The sequence below is a fragment of the Dermacentor albipictus genome, chromosome 9 (genome assembly GCF_038994185.2).
Source record: "Dermacentor albipictus isolate Rhodes 1998 colony chromosome 9, USDA_Dalb.pri_finalv2, whole genome shotgun sequence".
In the NCBI taxonomy this organism is placed as follows: domain Eukaryota; kingdom Metazoa; phylum Arthropoda; class Arachnida; order Ixodida; family Ixodidae; genus Dermacentor; species Dermacentor albipictus.
In genome coordinates this window covers 54777736-54798859 of record NC_091829.1, presented here as the reverse complement: position 1 = coordinate 54798859, position 21124 = coordinate 54777736, and the positions used below count along the sequence as shown (strand labels likewise).

The 21124-nt window shown below is 44.5% G+C and overlaps 1 protein-coding gene across 1 annotated transcript in view; it reads left to right on the top strand.

Annotated features, from left to right (window-relative positions):
- LOC139049914 (thimet oligopeptidase-like) overlaps positions 1 to 20908 on the top strand; it is a 44259-nt gene extending 23351 nt beyond the window's left edge. The window contains exons 9-16 of the mRNA XM_070525788.1: positions 1780 to 1845; positions 5184 to 5288; positions 5663 to 5770; positions 8611 to 8684; positions 9568 to 9799; positions 15345 to 15476; positions 18913 to 19029; positions 20538 to 20908. Of these exons, the coding sequence (XP_070381889.1) occupies positions 1780 to 1845; positions 5184 to 5288; positions 5663 to 5770; positions 8611 to 8684; positions 9568 to 9799; positions 15345 to 15476; positions 18913 to 19029; positions 20538 to 20627 (924 nt within the window). The 3' untranslated portion in view covers positions 20628 to 20908. The remainder of the gene's footprint in view (positions 1 to 1779; positions 1846 to 5183; positions 5289 to 5662; positions 5771 to 8610; positions 8685 to 9567; positions 9800 to 15344; positions 15477 to 18912; positions 19030 to 20537) is intronic.
- The last annotated feature ends 216 nt before the right edge of the window (positions 20909 to 21124 follow it).

Here is a 21124-nt window from a genome sequence, read left to right as displayed (position 1 = left end):
GCGTGTTTTAGGTCTTTGAGAACACAAACTTACTTGTGGTAGGAAAGGTTGCTGCTTCCTGGCTTTAGTCTAGTGTCGCAAAATGCGTAAGTGCAAAGCCACGCCATAACGCTTCGCAAGAGGTACGTCAATATAAAATACGATGAAGCATACTCATAGGAGGCCACTAGCGTCCTAGCTAGCAGTGCAGCAGATGTGCTTAAAAGTATGTGAAGGCGTTCAGCAATCGTGACAGCCGACGCAGCCTTTCGAAAGAGCGAGAGAGAGTTAGCAAGTGCCTGTCGTCTGCGAGAAAAGACTCGCGTTTGCAGCGAGCAGGCGTCGTAGCAGACGACACTTGTAGCATTCCACTCAAGGGCGCAACACTTTCTCACAATACAACATTTTTATTTCCATAAATACTTGATGAGCATTTTTATATAAGTACATGCACGGTTGTTATTGCTGTTGCAAAAATAAATAAATTATTATTTTGGGGAGTTAAATCGGGAACAGAATCGCACAAGTATGCATACCCTGGTGTATCCTGGTGACAAACCATAGTAAACCATGCTTCCATCTTAAAGTCATACAAAGTTTACGTAGCGTCTTGTGCATTATATAACATACTACAGAAATAAAATTAGATTTCACGCGATAATAGTTGAGTATAGCTTTGTTTACTGCGCCGCAAGCAAACGCCACTAGTCTAAAGATCGATGTCAATCCGAAGCCTGTACTTCCCATCATTCCCATGTAGGTTGAGGCAGCGCTCATGAGAACCCCCATAGACACTAGAGCCACATTTCCCTCTAGGTATTTATTTAGAAACTCTATGGCGGCGCTGGACAGCGCGGAGGCCGCGACTGGGCGCGAAGAGTTTGAAGCGGTGGCACTTGTGTTGCTTTTGTGCTTTTCTTCATTTTCCGCGTGCCATTGGACGGAGTGGCAGCTGTGCTTCGGGCCGTGTTCTTTGTGTTAGACGTGGGCGATGGCGAAGGACCCACCACCGGTGGCTGAAACGCTGCATGCGCGCTAAGTTCTGAGGCGTGCGCGAACGAAATCAACGACGACACGTGCACGCGTTTTTATGGATTTGAACAAAGTCTGCTAATTGACCTGACAAAGAAAAAGAGGCAGAGGACATTAGAGAATTTTCTACAAGAAATAAATCCTTTTTACGTACGTGTGTCTGAGTGAGTTCACCTCTGACTCTTTGATTTAGCTACTTTTAAGTGTTTCAATGATACGAATTTCGGCTAATACGAGTATTTTTCGTGACTCCGTGAGATTCGTATCATAGAGATTCCACTGTACACTTGTTGTTTCATGTGAATGACCACTAGGCTTCTTGTGTTCCCTTCGAAGCCTGAATGTGTTTCTGTGATTGATTGTTTGCATACTCCATTGCTCAGAGTTGATTATCTCAAGCGCTGTCTCTGCAAGTGGTTATTACAAATATTGGTAATCATTAATGTCACCAATCTTCTTTCTGTGTGCATAAATTGCAGCACTGGGTGTACCTACTTGCTCACGAAATGTCGTACAGAGATTGTGTGTGCAATTTGTATTGCCTGATTAGGACTGATTCACGCAATAAGTGCTGTAGCACAAGTGCTCTGATAAGTTTAGTTGGTACTGTGTTGATGATCGTAGTGTGAAAGCTCTGATGAAATGGGCTCATTTGCACTCTGCCTTTATTTGTATGAGAAAGTGTCCTTCAGCGCGTTCAAATTGCAGCTGTGGAGGCATGGCTGAAGAAAGAGAAAGCAACGCATTGTGTCTCCCTTCTATGCGCAGCTGTTGCTGAGCCTGAAGTTCGAAGAGATTGAGAAGCCGGCCCTCTGGCATCCTGAGGCTCGCCTGGTAAGTGAATGCAGCTGGTCTATTTTGTACTGTGTTTGGCACATGTGTTTGGAGGTTTAACTTGGAGCCTACGCTGGTGCTGCTGATTCTAATACATGTACAGTCGACTTCCGTTAATTCAAGTCTGGTTAACTCGATCTTGACCAAAGGTCCCAATGAGTATTCATGCATTCCTGCAGGCCCCAAGTTTCTTTATTTTGATCCTAAAATTGGCCTTTGCTGGATAATTTGAACTTGACCAGTCTGCATGCACGCACCTGACCCTTATGGTAATTCCAATAGCGATCCCTTCGGTGGCAGCGTCTGTCTCAGCGGAGCTTAGAGGACAGCGAATGCAATGAACACGAGTGATCTCCCGTCAAAAGCATCTAATTTTGGCCTGCCCTAGGAAGATTTTCAAGCAATAACCATAGCTCACGTCTGAATACAGCATTTAGAATCAAGAAATACGTAGGAATAGAAACGAGAAAAATGCCGGCAAGCGTTCAGTTTTCCTCTTCCGGGACTAGCAACTTTTCTGGAGGGTTGTTGCGTTGAGCAATGAGCATCTCCACTGCCTATTTCATAGCGCGGGTGGCATAGTCTCGGAACAGTACTGCACACTTTTAATGCCGATAACCCACGTGCATCCACTGAAATTATCACGTTTTATTGCAACATCAGTCTTGACTCCTGGGGAAAACAGTGAACTTTCTTGTTTTCCTTATTGTTGTTACACTTACTTCTACAACAAAAATTTATGCTGGGATGATGCACATACACATACAAAGTTTGGTCTCCTAAAGTTGAAAGCAGCAAAGAGAGGCAGCAGACACATTGTAATCATCAGGCACGATGAAGTTACCATGCAGCTGATTATGTGTTAATCTATGTTTTGTACGTTTTATAAATAGCACTGTGAAGGCAACTGCTGTCACTGCTCATGTTAACAACCAACAAATTCTGTGTCGCATATGAAAACATATGTACATATGGATCATGTCATTTGATTTGACATTAGCTCTCATACTTTCATGTCACAGAATTGTACAAGTATCTACTGCCAAGTGATTGGAGTGACTCAGTAGCATAACTTATTGGGCTAGTTGGTGTTGAAACATCTTGTGTGAAAGCACGGACATTTAACAGCGAGACATAAACAAAAAGACACGAGGGCAAGTGCTAGTCCTCACGTCTTCTTGTTCCTGCCTCGCTGTTAAACGTTCAGTTTCACAGAAGATTTGAGATGCATTTCTGCAACCAGCCGCCACACAGCGCACCGCTTGTCTACGCATGCATGTCACGTACCAGAAGTACTGAAAGGCTCAAGTAATACATGACTTGATGTAACCTTATGTTGACAAGTTGTAATGTATGAAGTAGGTATTTCATAGAAAGCATCGCTGATCAGAAACTATGGTACTGTAGACACCCACATAGTGAGACTTCCTTGACCACACTACCTTGGTAACTTTTGCAGCATTGCCTGCTAAATATTAAGTGGAGTATACAGTCGAATGCCTTTGCAATGAAGTGCTTAGGGCCTCTGAAATCATTCATTATTCAGGCCACGTGGTTGTAAAGGTGACCCGTATAATTGCCCAGCTTTCAATATAACCGGAACAGACTTGTTCCTCTGTTATACAGGTCATTTAGTTAATGAATAAAGGGAAAATGAGACATCCACCTGTTCGTAGCAATTGCTACAAAGGAAACCCATACGGGTTCCTCGAAAGAAAAGCCTCATAGTTGAAGAAAAATTCGTCCTGGTCCGGGACTCGAACCCGGGACCACCGCCTTTCCGGGGCAGCCGCTCTACCATCTGAGCTAACCAGGCGGCTAGCAGATGGCAGGGCGAAGTCGAATTTGTCGACAACACGAAGCAAAGGCAAGAGTTTGACGTAGTAGTTCTGCGGAAACCCGCAAGGTGGAGAGAAGTAATGAATAAAGGGAAAATGAGACATCCACCTGTTCGTAGCAATTGCTACAAAGGAAACCCATACGGGTTCCTCGAAAAAAAAGCCTCATAGTTGAAGAAAAATTCGTCCTGGTCCGGGACTCGAACCCGGGACCACCGCCTTTCCGGGGCAGCCGCTCTACCATCTGAGCTAACCAGGCGGCTAGCAGATGGCAGGGCGAAGTCGAATTTGTCGACAACACGAAGCAAAGGCAAGAGTTTGACGTAGTAGTTCTGCGGAAACCCGCAGAACTACTTCTCTTACTTCTCTCCACCTTGCGGGTTTCCGCAGAACTACTACGTCAAACTCTTGCCTTTGCTTCGTGTTGTCGACAAATTCGACTTCGCCCTGCCATCTGCTAGCCGCCTGGTTAGCTCAGATGGTAGAGCGGCTGCCCCGGAAAGGCGGTGGTCCCGGGTTCGAGTCCCGGACCAGGACGAATTTTTCTTCAACTATGAGGCTTTTCTTTCGAGGAACCCGTATGGGTTTCCTTTGTAGCAATTGCTACGAACAGGTGGATGTCTCATTTTCCCTTTATTCATTACTTCTCTCCACCTTGCGGGTTTCCGCAGAACTACTACGTCAAACTCTTGCCTTTGCTTCGTGTTGTCGACAAATTCGACTTCGCCCTGCCATCTGCTAGCCGCCTGGTTAGCTCAGATGGTAGAGCGGCTGCCCCGGAAAGGCGGTGGTCCCGGGTTCGAGTCCCGGACCAGGACGAATTTTTCTTCAACTATGAGGCTTTTCTTTCGAGGAACCCGTATGGGTTTCCTTTGTAGCAATTGCTACGAACAGGTGGATGTCTCATTTTCCCTTTTTTCATTACTTCTCTCCACCTTGCGGGTTTCCGCAGAACTACTACGTCAAACTCTTGCCTTTGCTTCGTGTTGTCGACAAATTCGACTTCGCCCTGCCATCTGCTAGCCGCCTGGTTAGCTCAGATGGTAGAGCGGCTGCCCCGGAAAGGCGGTGGTCCCGGGTTCGAGTCCCAGACCAGGACGAATTTTTCTTCAACTATGAGGCTTTTCTTTCGAGGAACCCGTATGGGTTTCCTTTGTAGCAATTGCTACGAACAGGTGGATGTCTCATTTTCCCTTTATTCATTACTTCTCTCCACCTTGCGGGTTTCCGCAGAACTACTACGTCAAGGTCATTTAGTTGTTGAGGCATTCGTTGTAGAGGTGCTCGACTGTATTGCTTTTTTTAAAAATGTTTACTCTGGTCTTCATCACGTGTTCAAATCGCTACATTCTGGCTAACTAGTTGAAGCACCCTTGAAATGTCACGCGAGTTTGTCGTGCAAGGCCGGATGCAAGGATTGTACAAGTGTGCGGGGCCTCTACGTACACCATCCAGCGTGTGTTCTTATTTGATGTTGCCCCCTTTTCTCCTCTGCGACAGTTTAAGGTGACCGACAGCGAGACCAAGGAGCTGCTTGGCTACTTCTTCATGGACCTGTTCCCACGGGAGGGCAAGTACAGCCACTTCTGCAACATGCCACTGCAGGTGAGCAGAGAAGGAGCATTAATTCTCTGGGTGCGGCGTCCGAGTACACTCGTCTGGCCGTGCCCAATATGATTTGTGAGCGTGAAACTCCCACAGACTGGTGGCGACATCTCCTCAGGAGTTGATTAAACTAAAATTTTATGACCATACCATTGTTATCCATTGAAAATCATTGAATATATCATTGTTACATTCAATATTCATTACAAGCATACATTTGTTATGTTTTGATATCGCTGAAAAAGAATTTAGGGTTACCTCATTATATTTGATAATTCATTATATCCATGTTCACTGTCAAGATTCGGCTGTGTGGGCTTGGTGACTCTGCGGCTTGGCTTTGTTTCCTAACTATTGGGGCACTTTTTTTGTAGGCAGGCTGTCTCAAGCAGGATGGCTCCAGACAGCTTCCGGTCGTGGCCGTCATCTGCAACTTTCCAAAACCCACAGCGGACAAGCCATCTCTGCTGACACACTCTGACGTGGGTAGTTGTCAGACATGGCAAATTTCGCACCTCTCATCAAAAAAGTGCACAAGTAAGATGAGAACTAGACTAGCACCCTATTTGCATCGACGTTTCAGAGTGCTCTGGCAGTGACACAGAGTTCCTGAAAGGCATCTTTAATTAAAGCTCTGTCAAACGGAGCCAACAAATTGACACGTGTACTTATCGACCCTTTCACCAAGCACGGCATTTCACCCACTATCAGCTTAAGAGGAAGCTTTAGCTGAAGCCCAACTCCGGCGCAACCTATTCAGATACATGTAATATGCAAAAACGTTTTCCTGAGATAACCTCTGGACCGATTCTAATGAAATTTATTTCATTTGAGAGAGAAAGTTAAATTCTAGTGACTGTTGGAAGCGGAATTTCTATTTAGGTCTTGAATTTTGTTAAAAAGATTTTCAATTATTCGACCATATGAAAAAAATAGAAGCACGAAGTTTACAAATTCATAGCTCTGCATCAAGAACAGATATCGCGGTTCAGCAAACGGCATCCATTGGATCATTCAAAGTGGACAAATTCAATGTGTCATTTTACATCTTACCTGAATTTGTTATGTTGGTTACAAGGGTTTTGCAAAAGCTGCATTTTCATATTACTACTAAATTTTTTGATATTCATGTGTAACATATCAATTTCGTCCGCACTAGGTGTACTATTAGATGCAATTCACAGAATTGTGTTAGCATTTTTTCGTTGTTGTGTTACTGAGTTGTAAACTGTATAGCTTTGTGTTTGAAAATTTTTGATCTTTGCTAATATTTAATAAAAAATTAACAACCTAACTCAAAAATTCGAAACCAGCAGTCTCTAGATTTTAAGTTTTTCTTTTAAATGCAACAAACCTCGTCAAATTTGGTGCAGTGGTTGCCGAGAAAAATGAATTCTCCTTTTACGTGTATTTAGATAGGAGCACCCGAGCTAAAGCTGCCTCTTTTTATCCTCTTTTTTTTAGTTTATCACTCAGCTCAAGACGCACCTGCATGATTTGGAACTTACTCGAATATTATTGTTGATTCTATCTGTTATGTATGTTCTCACTGAACTTTGTGTGATCAGATTGTATGCGGCGTGACATGAATTGGTTAGTACTTTCTGCAAGGTACGTAAACAGGTATGCGTGCACCACTGGAATATTCGACGAGTCATGTATAGAAGCCAACGCGCTTGACCCACAGATCAGATTTCGCCGATCGCCGACTGTGCTCGCCACTATTGTTATGCTTCGACTGTCACTTACTTTTGTTAGGCACAGGTTCGCTCAATAAAAAGTTAGTTTGCTGGTTGACAGTTTTGCTACTGTTTTCTTCACCGTCGCTACAATGTGACACTATAATGATGCCAAGGAAAGCACAAAGTGAATTAATTTATTTTTTAATTGAAGATGTATAGTTTATCCAATGAGTCCCATAGAGACTATATGAGACATAGAGACGTATCATGTAATCCCTGGTGGCAGAAAAAATGTTCTACTTTTGCTGCCAAATCTGTGAACGGTGGCGCTCGCTAAGACTCTCAGGGTTTAAACCTAGTATGTAGGCACAGATACGTAAGAAAGTGGATGAGAAAACAGCATTGCAGTAGCTCAATTAGTAAGAGCATATGAAGGCCTGGGTTCGTATCCCACCTGTGGCCAGTTGCTTTTTCACCCATTTTCATTTCCCTTTATTTATCGTTTCTAGATCTTTAAAGGCGAATGTAAAAAAAAAATTGTGTCTTGTAGTGATTATCAGGGACAGCATAACACAACAGATTTTTTTCGTTCAATTCTATTCCTCTTTTATCATTCACTGTTCATGGCTAGGTGATCACAGTGATAAGGTTGGCGCAGCATTGCTCAAACAACTCGCAGGGTGCAAGAAGGAATATCATTCGAGCAGAATCATTACATTATCGTGGCCATGGCTTCATTTTTGTCAATGGAACTCTTTTGTGGTAGCAGTAATGCTCAGTTGCAGTCATTCACACAGCCAGGAGCTGTTCTATCACTGTCGTGGAAAAAAATATATGCCGACGAAGCAACAAAGCAGCATTCAAGCAGCCGATGATGGCAGTAAGGCTGGCCAGCACATGTGTTTGTGCTTAACAACTGAAACTTTGGTCCTCAAAACCAAATCAATTTGGCTTTCTAGTTGCTTAGCAAACATTGCAAATAAGAATTCTGTCAGCTGGTGAAAATACTTCTATTGCAATATAAATTATTGTGCATCTGCACTACTGTAAACATTTGTGTTCTTCAAGTCAAGAAAATACACATACATTTCTGTTGTGCTTACTATCAACGGGCGTGTGAGAGTAAGGGAGGAGGTGGGAGTTCTCCTCGGAAGCCAGCAGTACTCAGAAGTTTGCTTATTGGTTGTGGTGATTGGACGGAGCGAAAAATGGCATTGTGAAAGAGGCTTCACATGACCTTGACCTCACATGACCAGCGGCACTGTTAGGGCACTCTAATAGAATGGGCACACGAATGGGCCATGAAAAGACAAATAGGCTATTGTTTCTAGTGGCATCTTGCGGTAATCGTGACAGGCTTTTGTCTCTCTTTGCAGAAATTTTTTTCTTCTCATCGACAGGAAATTCTAATTCAGGAAATTATGGATTCTTATAGTAGGAGCATTTACTGACAACAGTCTGCACGGAGTTGCATGCCAGTGACGTCCGCGTGACGTTGACAGATGGGTGTACACGACTACTTTTGCTACGTGCAAGCCTGCACTAAATGCTCTGCACTGCCTGTTATCAGTCCAGACTATCAGCATTCCATTTGCGGTGCTGATCTCTGCGCTGTCTCACTCGGTCTTCCTCTCGCCCAGGTGGAAACTTTCTTCCACGAGTTTGGCCACACCATGCATCACGTTTGCAGCAAGGCCGAGCTAGTCATGTTTGAGTGAGTGCAGCAATTGATTCTTCGTAACACCGTGCTTGTCACGACTTCCACCCATCACTGTCTTCTTCGTCTGCTTACACTTTGTTCTAGGAACGTCTAGAGTATGCTTCCCGGTCTCTTTTTTCTACTCCTATTTTTCTCTGTCTCTATCTGACACGGAAGTGTGCTTGAAAAACCAGATATTGCAGTCATAACAACTAAAACCACAGTTTCAGTTGGCTGTGGCGACTCATTCGGTGAGACGTTTAGTGCTGGGTGCAAGGTCGTGGATTTGACTCCCGGCTACCACATTTCGATGAGAGCATATTGCAGAGATCCATGTACTGTTGTGGCAGGGAGGGAGAGGATAAGACTGCTATTTGCCATGTCTAAAACACTTACCACCGACGCATGTGCAAATTTTATTTACGTTTTTATTTTTTCCCCGAATTTTGATTCGCCAGGATGAAGTAGGTGTGCTACTATTTTGGACACTCTCGAATTCCACCGTATGTTGAGTTTCTACATTATGATAGCATTTTGAGCCAACCAGGCTGTAACCATGCTGTGAGCACCAAAGCTGACAATGTGGTAAATTCAATGGTGTGCCATAATTTGGCAGCGGCCAGCCAGCTTAAACGTGCATGTGCCTATCACTTGTTGTAGCTGTGCAAATACAACACCGCCTCCCGTCATTGTGTGTGCGTTAAGCGGGAAAGCCGAATAGTAGGAGATGCGAGAGCCATGCGGAGAAAGCAGGCAGATGTCAGGGGAAGCAAGAGGGTCAAGCATCTCCGCAAGTGACGTCCCGGTCCTTAGTTTCTACTTGTCTCCACTGGTCAGTCATTGAACTGTAACCTGTTTCTCTGGAGCGTCACTGGACTACGCTGCGGCTTCTTTGCAGGGGCACGACGGTTGAGCGGGACTTCCTAGAGTGCCCATCCCAGATGCTGGAGAACTGGTGCTGGGACCTGGAGAGCCTGAGCCGCATGTCCAAACACCACGCTTCTGGCAAGCCACTTCCCAAGGATTTGGCTGACCCGCTGATTGCCTCGCGGCTCGCCAACGTGGGCCAGTTCAACCTGCGCCAGATCACTCTGTCCATGTTCGACTTGGAGCTGCATGTCAAGCCACAGGTATAGCCATGGTCTCCTTCGTAACCTACTTTCTTTCTGTTTTGTTTTTTCTCTCTATGGTGGTACCATCAGTGGCTATTGCATTGTACTGCTGGGCTCTAGGCCGCGGGCTTGATCCTAGCCACAGCAACCGCATTCTGACGAAGGTGGAATGTGGAAACGCTTGTCCGTTGTACCTTGGGTGCACTTGGGCGCCGCATTTGTCAATCCGTGCTGTTAAGACTTGAAAAAACTGGCATATTTTTTGCGCATCAGCTAACGTTTATCACTGGGTGTTCACTGCCTTTTTCTTTTTCTTCTTTTCTTTCGTTTAAATATGCTATCAGTCTTGGACCAGGATAAACGCTGTACATTGAGAAAAAAAGATTGACGCTGAAATTTGTGACGGGAAATTAACTTTAATGGGCTTACCACAAAAGTCACTGATGAGCAAGAAATGGGAACAGAGGAGAGAGAGTAAAGAAAGGGAGCTGCACTACAGGACCTCCTATCTAGGCACAGTAGAATCTCGGTGGCGCAATCACGCGTGATATGAACTTCAGGATGATATACATTTTTCAGCATTCGAAGTTCATTAGCTTACAACTTGCGAAATTTTAAATGTTGCGAACAGCTTTTTCATGCTAAGGGGGATGATACGAACAATAGAGCCACCACGTGATCCCAGGCAGAGTCAGCGAGACGCTGCAAATTCTTACGTTATCACGTTTGTCTGCTTCAGAGGCAACTAACGGATGCAGTTCACAAAACAGTGATGTCTGTTCATGGTGCAGGAACTTTGGATTCGTGAACTCTGTACTTCAACTCTTTGAGACTTACTGATTTTCGTCTATTTTTCAAAAACCATGAGGCTCTATATCAACAATCTGCTTCCTACAGTCGATAGACTTCAGCTTTCTCCTAAATGGAACAAATGTCATTCAATTTGGCTCGGAGGTTGTCTTGTGAGAGTGCTTCTGCGTTTTGCATCTATTTTAAGGGGAAAACCAGAGTTGGCTCCAAGACAGTTCCAGTTTCCTAATAAAACGTGTAGCACAAGTACGAACGGCGGGCATTGACATTATTAACTATCACCGTTGGCTATCTACCATAACTGAAAAATTTTACGAACGCGTATGAATTTGCTCTCTTCTACATGGTATGGAAAATTTCCTTGGCGTAACAAAGTTCTTTTGTGTTGGCAGCCCCTCTAGCTTGCTTAAGGGGGGGAGTGAGTATTCTGAGCTTCATTAGGACCCCCGTTACCAAGTTTAATGAAACTGCACGGTGTTGTGTAGTTTCTTATGCCGATTCCGAATATGCAATTGTTTTTAAGATATGCCAATAAGTTAACCAAAATAATTAGCATAGTTTCTGGGAACAATGAAGCAAAAACTGCTCATCAATATCTTGCTTTAGGTACATAGCTCGATACTAGGAACCATAAGCTTCACAATGGTAGGAATAGTTTTTTTGGTATAACAATTATTAACAATTATACAGCACATCAAAGCTTTCTGTTCAAAATGGGTTCAAAGTAGCTGTTTAATGTATGGACAATAAAAAAAAAATATTAAAACTGAGATGCGAAAATCTGGTCCTAGTATTGTGTGCATTATTCATGTAGCTCAATACTGCAAGAAAAATTACAATTCAAGGTGCCCCGATTACTGCAAAATCACTCCCGGAAGAATGCAAATATTCAAAAATTCATGTTTTAAGAAAACGAAAAAAAAACAACGGACAAGCTCATTTTTGTGCAAACATACCAAAAGTTATTCATCTATCCACATATCTAAATGGTCAGTAGCCACCAGGGGTGTAATCAGTCCGTCTACAGCTACCAAAACTGAGTTTTTTGAAGGCTTGTCACAGATTTTCTGCAGATGCACGCTTGTGGGCTGATGCTGCTGCTTGTCGGTTATCTTTCTCGGCCATTCTCATACTGTTCGGTAGCTCCGGGTTCAAATGAAGCTCCTGGAGTATGGCAGATGAAGCTCTCTCGTTCCATGAATTAAATTTCATTACTGGCTCAGCCACAGCAGCTCCAACAGCAAAAAGCGACGCATGCTGTTCTTTAGGTGCCGATGCCCAAATCATGGAAAGCAAGAATTCATTATTGTTTTGGGTCATGCTGCGCTGGCACCTTCAAAACAATTTTTATTCTGAGAGGCGTTCTAACACTGGTAGAAGGGCATGACAAACATGGATAGGCAAATTATATCGATGCTTTGAGATGGGCTCATTTTTTGCTTGCGCAGCATTCTGATGGGACCAAGAGTCTGGACCAGATGGGCAAAGGCTGTGGTTTGAAACCTTGTCGTTTGACGTGATGTGATGGTATGGTGCCATCACAGCCCTCTGCATGGCCTTGACATCCCCTTCGTTGGATTTTAATGCCCATCCATAGTAGGCACCGAGTTTGGTGACCAGGTCACCCGTCAATTTCCCTTTGCCGCCAAGTGTTTCAGAAGCAGAGCACTTGTGTTTGGCAACGAGAGTGTGCAAAGCAGTCCCCATCCTTTTTTTGGATGCGATTCACGCAATCTTCCTTCTCGATTGGCACAAAGCCATACACTTTGGCTTGTCTGAGAGCAAGAAATGCGCGACTATCACCATCTGAGAGGACTGTGGTGTACCTTAGTTTATGCAGCTGAAGTGACCTCTGGAACAGTATAAGTGCCGCTTCAACTTCCATCTTCCCTGCTTTTTTTTCTGTATTTTTTTGGCACATATGGCTTGCCTTCCAATCTTGGTAGTCCGGGTCACCAGGTTTCGGGCCCCGCACACACCCAGCACAGAAGTTGCTCAGGACAACGTAGTCGAACACAAGTCCGGAGAACAGTCCGATGACCATGCCGACTCCGATGTGTGGTGAATGGCCACGCATCATCCATGAGCCATCGTAGGATACCACTATATTCCCAGAGTTCGCAAGTTTCAAGTCATTAGACAATGATTTCACTGATATCGCACACACGCCCATCAGCTTTTGTGCAGCAGACGACGATGCTGGCGCCAGCTTCTGATTGAGATAGCCTTGCCACGTTTTGTTATGAAGGCCATGGTGCGAGATATTCATTGCAGCAAAAACTTAGTTCATTGCTGTTTGTTGATTTCCAGTGCTAATCATCGCATGAGCGTTAAGAGTGTTCACTACGAAGGGGTTGACCATTTTGCTGTTTTTCACGCGCGGTGAGCTCCACTCGGAAGCAAATGGCGAGAAGCTTGATGGCAAGGTCGTACTCTCTCTCCTCTGATTCAAAAGTCACGGAGCTGCCACAGAGACTGCACTTTAGCCGAGAGACCAAAGCGCTTATTGCTTCCACACTGATAACATAAAAGCATGACTCCATCTCCGCCGGCCTGTCCGCACCGTCGTTGACACTCGTACACGTCCAATTTCCACTTCTTTGCCGAAATTCCCGCCAGTTGTTCGAGGTTTTCCCCTGCTTGCTCCTGCCATTGGAGCAATTCTGCTGGCTGCACCATCTTTGTGTCATGCCGAACGATGCTCCTGCGATGACTATCAGCCGGCGACGTCGTTAGGCCTAGCTTGCTTGAAACCACCAGCGGGTGTTTGTCGCTGTATTTTTTGGCAAGGTCAGAGCACTTTTCGAAGTTGTAGCAAGCTCGCTTTCTTTTCTTGCCAAACTTGTTTCAATTGGCAAACTTCCGACATCACTACACACTACGCTAGCCAACGTTACTAGACTAGGTTCAGTTGTCAAACTCTCCGTAGGCGCCATACATCGCGGGTGGACCCTTGTCTTGGTTTGCCGCCAGAGGGCGGGAGCACCGCAAGTAGCTCTACGCGGGCGCAGCTCTGCGTTGGCGAAGGGGCTTGACTCCTCAGACTTCGCAACTTACGTACTCAGCAAGTGTTTTCACCGATGTGTCTTTAAATGTTTGTATAGTCTCGCGTTTAGGAGATTGATTAAAAAACTTTACGTAGCTGTGAAAATGCTGCTGCGCTGCCCCAGAGTGCCCCAGAGCAGCCCCGGCCGTCCACTGCGCTCTATATTAATCAGCTGTTGCTGATGAGTAGCTGTAAGTAGCTGATTAGTAGTTGTAATCAGCTGTTGCTGCTTAGTACTAATTAAATAATAATGCGAACGCATGAGGCGATGTTAGCGCGACCACACGATGGTCCAAGAAAGTCACGAGAGCCCAAGCGAATCAATCGAGGCAGTTCACGAGGCCAGTCAAGGCTCAGTGAATTAGGCGAAGTTAATTAAGGCACAGTTAATTAAAATAGAGTTAAGGCACTCGAACCCACGGTCGTTGAAACCTGGACCTTTGGTGGTGGCAACGAATTACACAAATAGATGAACTAATTAATTAATTAGTGAATTAAGAAGTACACTAACAATTATTGGATAACTTTTAATTAATAATGAATTAACTACGCATTACCTAACTGGGCGGATTTATAATTTGAATATCTCAAAGCTACGGCAAACATTACCTTGGTTGTGCCCAGCTACGCAGCATTCGCATATTTTAAAACTCTGGCTGAAGTTAGCTGGGAAACACGGTATATACACACTCTCAGCGCTTCATTTCGGGATAAAAAAAATGAAGCTAGCACTATTTCTTTCATCAGAGCACCGCATTCACAAGTGCAATGTTGAAACCTACGTGAGATTTGCTCCCTTGCGAGCAGACTTGCACATTCAAAGTAAGTTATCGCTGCAGGAACGGTGCATAAATATGCATTCGCGTCAGTAAATAAAATTGGATGATACGGCCTGTAAACTCTTCAAAACCCAAAGGGCATTTAAAACGCATAAGAGTGTCGCAAAAATGCACCGAGACTGCAGCAAAACACGCATATATACAACGCGCCAAAACGCATAAACACCGGACAGTGCTTCGTCGCCCTGTCCGCGCCGCACTGACCGAGCAAAGTGCGACAGCAGCGCCACGAGATGGGTGGTGAGTCCACGCAGTCACGGGAGTTTGAAAACTGAACCTAGTCTAGTAACGTTGACGCTAGCAGCTTGCAAAATGGCGTCGCGGTTCACTTTTCAAGCGCATCTGCACGCTGTAGCAGATGACGCCAGCCACCTAAGCCAAACGCAGGACTTTATTTAGTCACATGCATGGAATTGGCGAATGGGGTCACACGCTGGGACTTTTTTTCGGTGTGGTATTTCTACATAACCAATGGGGGGCGGGGGGGGGGGGGGAACGAAAATGTGGTGGTAAATTGAAGAAGAGAAGTAGTTCTTTCCAACGCGACCAAGATGGCCGTGACAGCATACGTCGTTCAGCAGCGGCGTGGCATGAAAAAAGCCCCCTTCTTATGCTTCTTTCTGTCAAAATATAGCGCGTGGCGGTTACATAAATTGATATTGCGGCTAAAATATTGATCCATGACGCGGGAAACTTGGTCCAAACATACAGCAGTGTTTGTATATTATGAAAATACCACTTTTAAGAAACCCATATTCTCGCGATTTTTTAGTCTCTAAGACCCATGTCCCCCTATGCTTAATAGTGAATGAACCCTGAGCTGTTTGCCTAACCATGAGTTTTCTGGATGTTTTTTTTTCTGTCCCAGGCAGAAACGGCCAAGCTGTTTGGAGAAATCCAGGACAAGCTGCTCGGCTACAAGCCACAGGATGGGACCAACTTTGCTGCCAACTTCAGTCACTTGATGGCCGGCTATGACTCTCGCTACTACGGCTACTTGGTGCGTGCAATTGGGCCATTTCATTTTACAGCAGTGATTGCGGAGTGCGCATCAACCAAGTTTTTCAATGTCTTGCAAATTTCATCAAGTACATCATACATCATAAATTGGCTGTTCTCGGGATACTTTCAGGGTCACTTCTTCATACTTGAGCATAGGGATCCATCATTCGATGTCAAAATATATGTTTGTATTCAATGATAGATTTCTTTTGTGTCCTCCATCCTGCAATGAGGAGTAGACGAGAATAATTAAATCCGAGAAAATTAGATATTAGTTACAATGTGCCAATGTTGTGATGTCTGCTTATGGTCTGTTGCTTAGCGCAAGTCCACCATTTAGATTCCCCAACCCTGGCAGCACATCTTGATAGGGACGAAATGATGAACAAGTGCATAGACTTGTGCAGTTAGCTCATAACCGATGTTTGCAGTAAAGCCAGCATCAAAAATTCAGATGAGGGCAAAGTGCAAAAGTGTTCCTGGAATTAGGTGCTCATTCAAAAACTCCTGGTTGTCAAAACTACTCTGGAGCACCCTTACAGCAGCATCCCTCAAGCTCTGTGTTGCTATGGTGATTTAAGGGTCCCCCGCCATGTCTGTCCGTAATAAACAGACAAGCACAGCACATTATGCGCTGTTGACGATTGTGTCTGCAAAGTATTACAGTGCTGCACGCCACAGAAACAGTTGAATTTTCAGACCAGACGCCAGGTGTCCTCCCCTCAAAGAAGTGTCACTCCAAACCAAAGAGTCAAGGTAACATGCACAAGTGCCGTGATGTAAAGCACAGTCCTAGCAATGTCGCTCTCCTCAACAGGTTTCGGTACATTGTTTGATAGGGAACGTGCAACAACATCACTTGTGCACACACCACCATCGGAAATGTGCTGTGCAGCAAATAGGAAGAGGGGGGGGGGGGGGAGGAGGAGGTAGGGCTTTTCACATGAACCTGATGCGGTCCCTCAGCTCTGGTATGGGAAACGGCGGGGAAGGAACGTCACATGCGGAGGCTAAAGCCCCTGAATGAAATAAAGGTAGCACCGTCTCCTCCCTCTTCCTCCTGCACGGGCATTCTCTCTCTCTTCTGTCCACTGTGGCTCCCCCCTACGCAGTGCTGAACTAGCAGACGCTCTATGAATCAACCGCAGTCACTACGTATCGCTCGCGCTTTTGAGGTCGTGTTTTGATTGGAATTTTTTTTACGTTATGACTCACAATCGAAACATCATGAAAGGGCATCCGAGTGTGGTTGCACTTAGTTGGCTCTGCTATTAGTGCGAGACCCTCACCCATGCTGCATGCGACCTTGACGTTGGTTGATTTACCGCCGTTGCTATCACGTTTCAGCAGCTTCATTCCCTTGTCGGCCAGTGGCCAATGCACACAGTGAGTCTTTAAAATTAAGACTAGGCAGTGAGAGCGAATGATTGACTAGCAGTAGGTGCGTAGTTGCTTTAGAGTTTTCACTGACTGTTGGGGGAGCTACTGATCAATCGGCGAAAGCGGTCCATCGATAATGACACACAAGTCGCTTTGCTCGCTTGTAGGGTACTTTACATAAATCCACACATTTTCTTTTTCTTTTTGTGAACTTGAGAAGCGCGGCAGCAGACATCATAACAGGTGTGTGCAAGGCTGCTACTGTGGATCATATCGCCTCTTGTGTGTGTTGCGCGCGGGTACGAGAAATTCTGCGCTGCGTATTTTGCCCACTGTCTTGTCAAAATTCATGCAGAGTAAAAACGAAGAGTTAACCTCCAAGTTTGTCCTGGCCACTGACAAAGCGGACAATAGCAACAGGAACTTTGATCTCTGCTGACCACCGAGTTGAGTTTCTCTTGAAGGAGCAAAGTCGCCCCAATAAGTTCATCTTTCTGCAGGTTGGCGCCCCTTTTTTTACCAATGTACCATCACTGCTTCAAAATGTATCGGGATACACTCAAAGGTGCTGTTTGCATACATTTAGGTGAAACAAAGACAGTGCCATGGAATATATGACTGAGTTGACAAAAAGCATGAGTGTTTGGAGACAGCTTCATTGAAGTTGGGCACGAAAGTTGATCATAAACGCAGCGCAAACGTGCGGCACTTAAGGGAGCGAAAAACTAACGAAGCCACTTACAGCAAGTGGCAGCATATGAGATTAGTGACAAGTGAAGAATCACTCGGTTTCCTCACAGATCCAGGACCATTGCATTGGGCTGAACTCAGCCTGGCTGATTCTTTGAAACCACACCTTCCTTTGCGCTGTGTCTCGTTTGGCAGATGGAATCTGGAACAAGCACTTGCCGTCAGTTTCACGTGTGCTGCATCCAAAGGCGCAGCAACACGGCGTCACAAACACGGAATTAAACTGAAAAAGCACAAAGGAGATGCGAAACAGGTGCCTCTCGCAATGTTTGGCACTGCGATGTCGGCAGAAGCAAGATACAAAGCAAGAAAAAAGCTTGCAACAGTATGTGATAGTGTTCGGCCAGTGAGAGGGTCGAGCATCAAGGGAAAGCACAGGGGAGGAGGACTGCGGCATTCTTCAAAAGATTGTGCTACTTTTATTTCATTTAAGAGCTTTAGCGGACACTACTCGAGGCAGAGGGAGAGAGTGTCTCTGTTGGCAGTTGCCCTTGCGTCCTGGTGGTATGGCAACAGGTCTTTCAATCTCTTCTGTCTCCAATAATAAACAGATCTGAGAAATTATTTCATTCAAACGATTGCTAGACTGCATTTTAAAACTACCAGTGAATAATTGAAATTTGCACTGGGGCCCTTTAATAAATGTTTTCAAGGAATTGCTAGTAAATTACCCTTCAGTAGTACCGAAAAGGGTACGCTTACTGTGAGAAGACGCTTGGTAAGCCATAAAAGCCATAAAAACGAAAGATGGGTGGCAGTGCAGCCTTGAGGTTCGCACAATAGCTCGCTGTAGTGTCACAAATTTTGACGGCACCTGCTACGACCTGGTTAATTGTTTATCGGTAAAAGTGGACTACATTTATTCTGAAGGAGGTAAAGATTGAACTTGGCTAGCTTCATGAAGTTCTACTGAGCCAACTAAACCCAAATACAGAAGTATGCATTGAAATGTGCTTGGGTTTCAGTGTTAAAGTAAAAAAAAAAAAATTTTTTTTTTTTTTTGATATAACGTTGAGCTTTTATTCTCTTCTGATAATCAACCTATTATCCACTTAAGTTAACAAATATGGAGAATTTTCAAGGAATAGTTTGACAGTCTAGACTCATTTGGTGTTTCTCTTTTGTTTCACATTAGACCGGATTGAATGGATGAATGAAGGAATGAATGAATGAATCAATCAGTCAGTCAGTCTTGATGTCAGTGGCCCTCTATCAACATTTGCTTTATCCCCTGTGTTTGTCTTGTTCTTTGCCCCTTCATTCGATGCTCATTGACGTCAACTGCTGGTTCACCATCCCAACAGTGGAGTGAAGTGTACAGCATGGATCTGTTTGAAACACGCTTCAAGAAGGAGGGCATCCTGAACCCCAAGACTGGCATGGACTATCGGAAGCAGATTCTTGAGGCTGGCTTGACAAAGGTGAGGGGTCAACCCGTCCTGTCTGCTCCTGTCTGTGTCCGTGTCACTTCGCGCTACAATCCAAGATCATGTTACCGTACCAACTCGCCCAACTTTCTGTCCTTTTGTCAACTGCCAGTCGTAGCAGCTGTAGCTGCCATTAGTCATTGGAAGGACCAGCTTCCTTAGTGTACTAGTTGTTGGACTTGCTTCCTCAAGGAACGGGAAGTTTCCCAAATTGTATTTCATCAGGCTTTACTTTCTCGAATTCCTTAACTATTGAAATGGTTAGGGGAAGAATTAGTGCAAGAAAAAATTTTTGCTTTGTTGGTTTCTTCTTGATTTGTCACTGGTTAAGGTGAACCTGAGTTTTAAGATATTTGAAAGCAAAATAAGGAAAATGCAGATCGTCAAAATTAGACGAGTCAGCAAGTTTTAGGAAGAGAAGCTGACATGTTTGTTGCATTCAGTTATGCACAGAAATATGTTGCACTAGGAGCCGAGTAAACACGGTCCAGAAAAAAATTTGAAGCATTTTATATAAAGTACATGAGAAATTTTATGTAAAGTTTAACCCATTAAGGACTGATTTTTTCCTGCATTTCTAAAAAAAATTACCGTTCATAGATAGACATATCCTGCCATATAGTTTGTATAAAGCAAGTCTCAGTCTTCTAAACACAAATTCTGCAACTGAGCCACCTAATTCTTTCACGATGAATGGAAATGCATAGTGTGGAAAATGGGACCATGTAATTACGTGCAGACATAATGGGTTAGTCCCAGACTATCCACTATTGCAGTACGTTCGTAGCCCCAGTGTTTCTTTGTTATGCTAAATGTAACAGAGCAACACAGTTGGTACTTACTCAATTAAATGTCGAGAAATGGCTCTTAACCTTTAGGTATTTCTACCTTGCTGACGTTTTTGTGCAGTCTGCAATACTGTCAGAGTGCTGGTGTCTAACTAGGTGCTTGTGCTGTTACGTGGAGAACAGAGATTATTCTATTCTGAGATTTACTCTATTCTAATACACTTCTTTCACTAAAATTCACAAGATATGATGTGCACGTTAGAATCTAGCATGAAACCAAAACTGCAATAAATCATGTCCCTATCCCTCCCCCCCCCCCCCCCCTCCCCAAGCTTGAATCACGTCTTCTAACCTCCAACAGCAACAATGAGTGATCTCCCGTGGCTATACGTAAAGTACAATTCGCCATTTCGCTCTCTTACCATGAAAATATGGTAAGGAAACAACTCAGAGTTAAATTTTCAAATTTGTCGTTGTTGTATTTGTTGTTGCGCAGTTTAATTGCGAGCACTGCATTTTATATTCCTGACCATGAAAAATATCGTGTGCATTAGAATTGAGGCTGGCATTATATTTCAGTAAATACAGTGACTGTGAAATTGTTTCAAAACTGCCAAAAATAGGATAGAACGTGAGCAGACAATGCGAGTGTCTCGTCTACTTGGACTTCATTACTGTTGGCCAGCCCCTGACTTGTGTTTTTTTGCGATGCAGGATGCTGAAGAGCTCCTGAGGAACTTCCTGGGTCGGGAGCCCAGAATTGATGCCTTCCTTGTGAGCAAGGGTCTGGCGCCTCCCAGCTGATGTCGGATCTAGTTAGCATCTGAGCTTGGTCGGAAACTTGCGTCTTGTGCTGTCCTTTCCTTTTTTTTGCCATGAAGGGTATAAGTGCCGACTGAACCTTCGACCTCGTCAACAGCTTCTGATGGCACTTCAAGAGGAGGAAGCTGAGGTTATTTGTTTCTTCTTATGTGCCATGATGCGAAACGTACGTGTGACCGAGTTGTGACTTAAACTCAAGGGATGCCTCTTTTTTTTCTACTGAGACGTCTGCTCAAATAAAGGGCTTTACGCATTTTCTTATACACATCTTGTGCTGCTTGTGCAGCGTACATTGGACGAGCACTATTTTGAAAAGAATTGCTGAATCTCGCGAGAACGTTCATTGAACCTTTAGGCCTTACGCTCTGAGCCGGATTACTTGAAAAAGGTGGCCATTACTTGCACAAGGTACCGAAGTGAATAATTGGCGAAATAATAAAATTATTGTGAAGACTTGGCATGAAGTAGCCATAATGCAC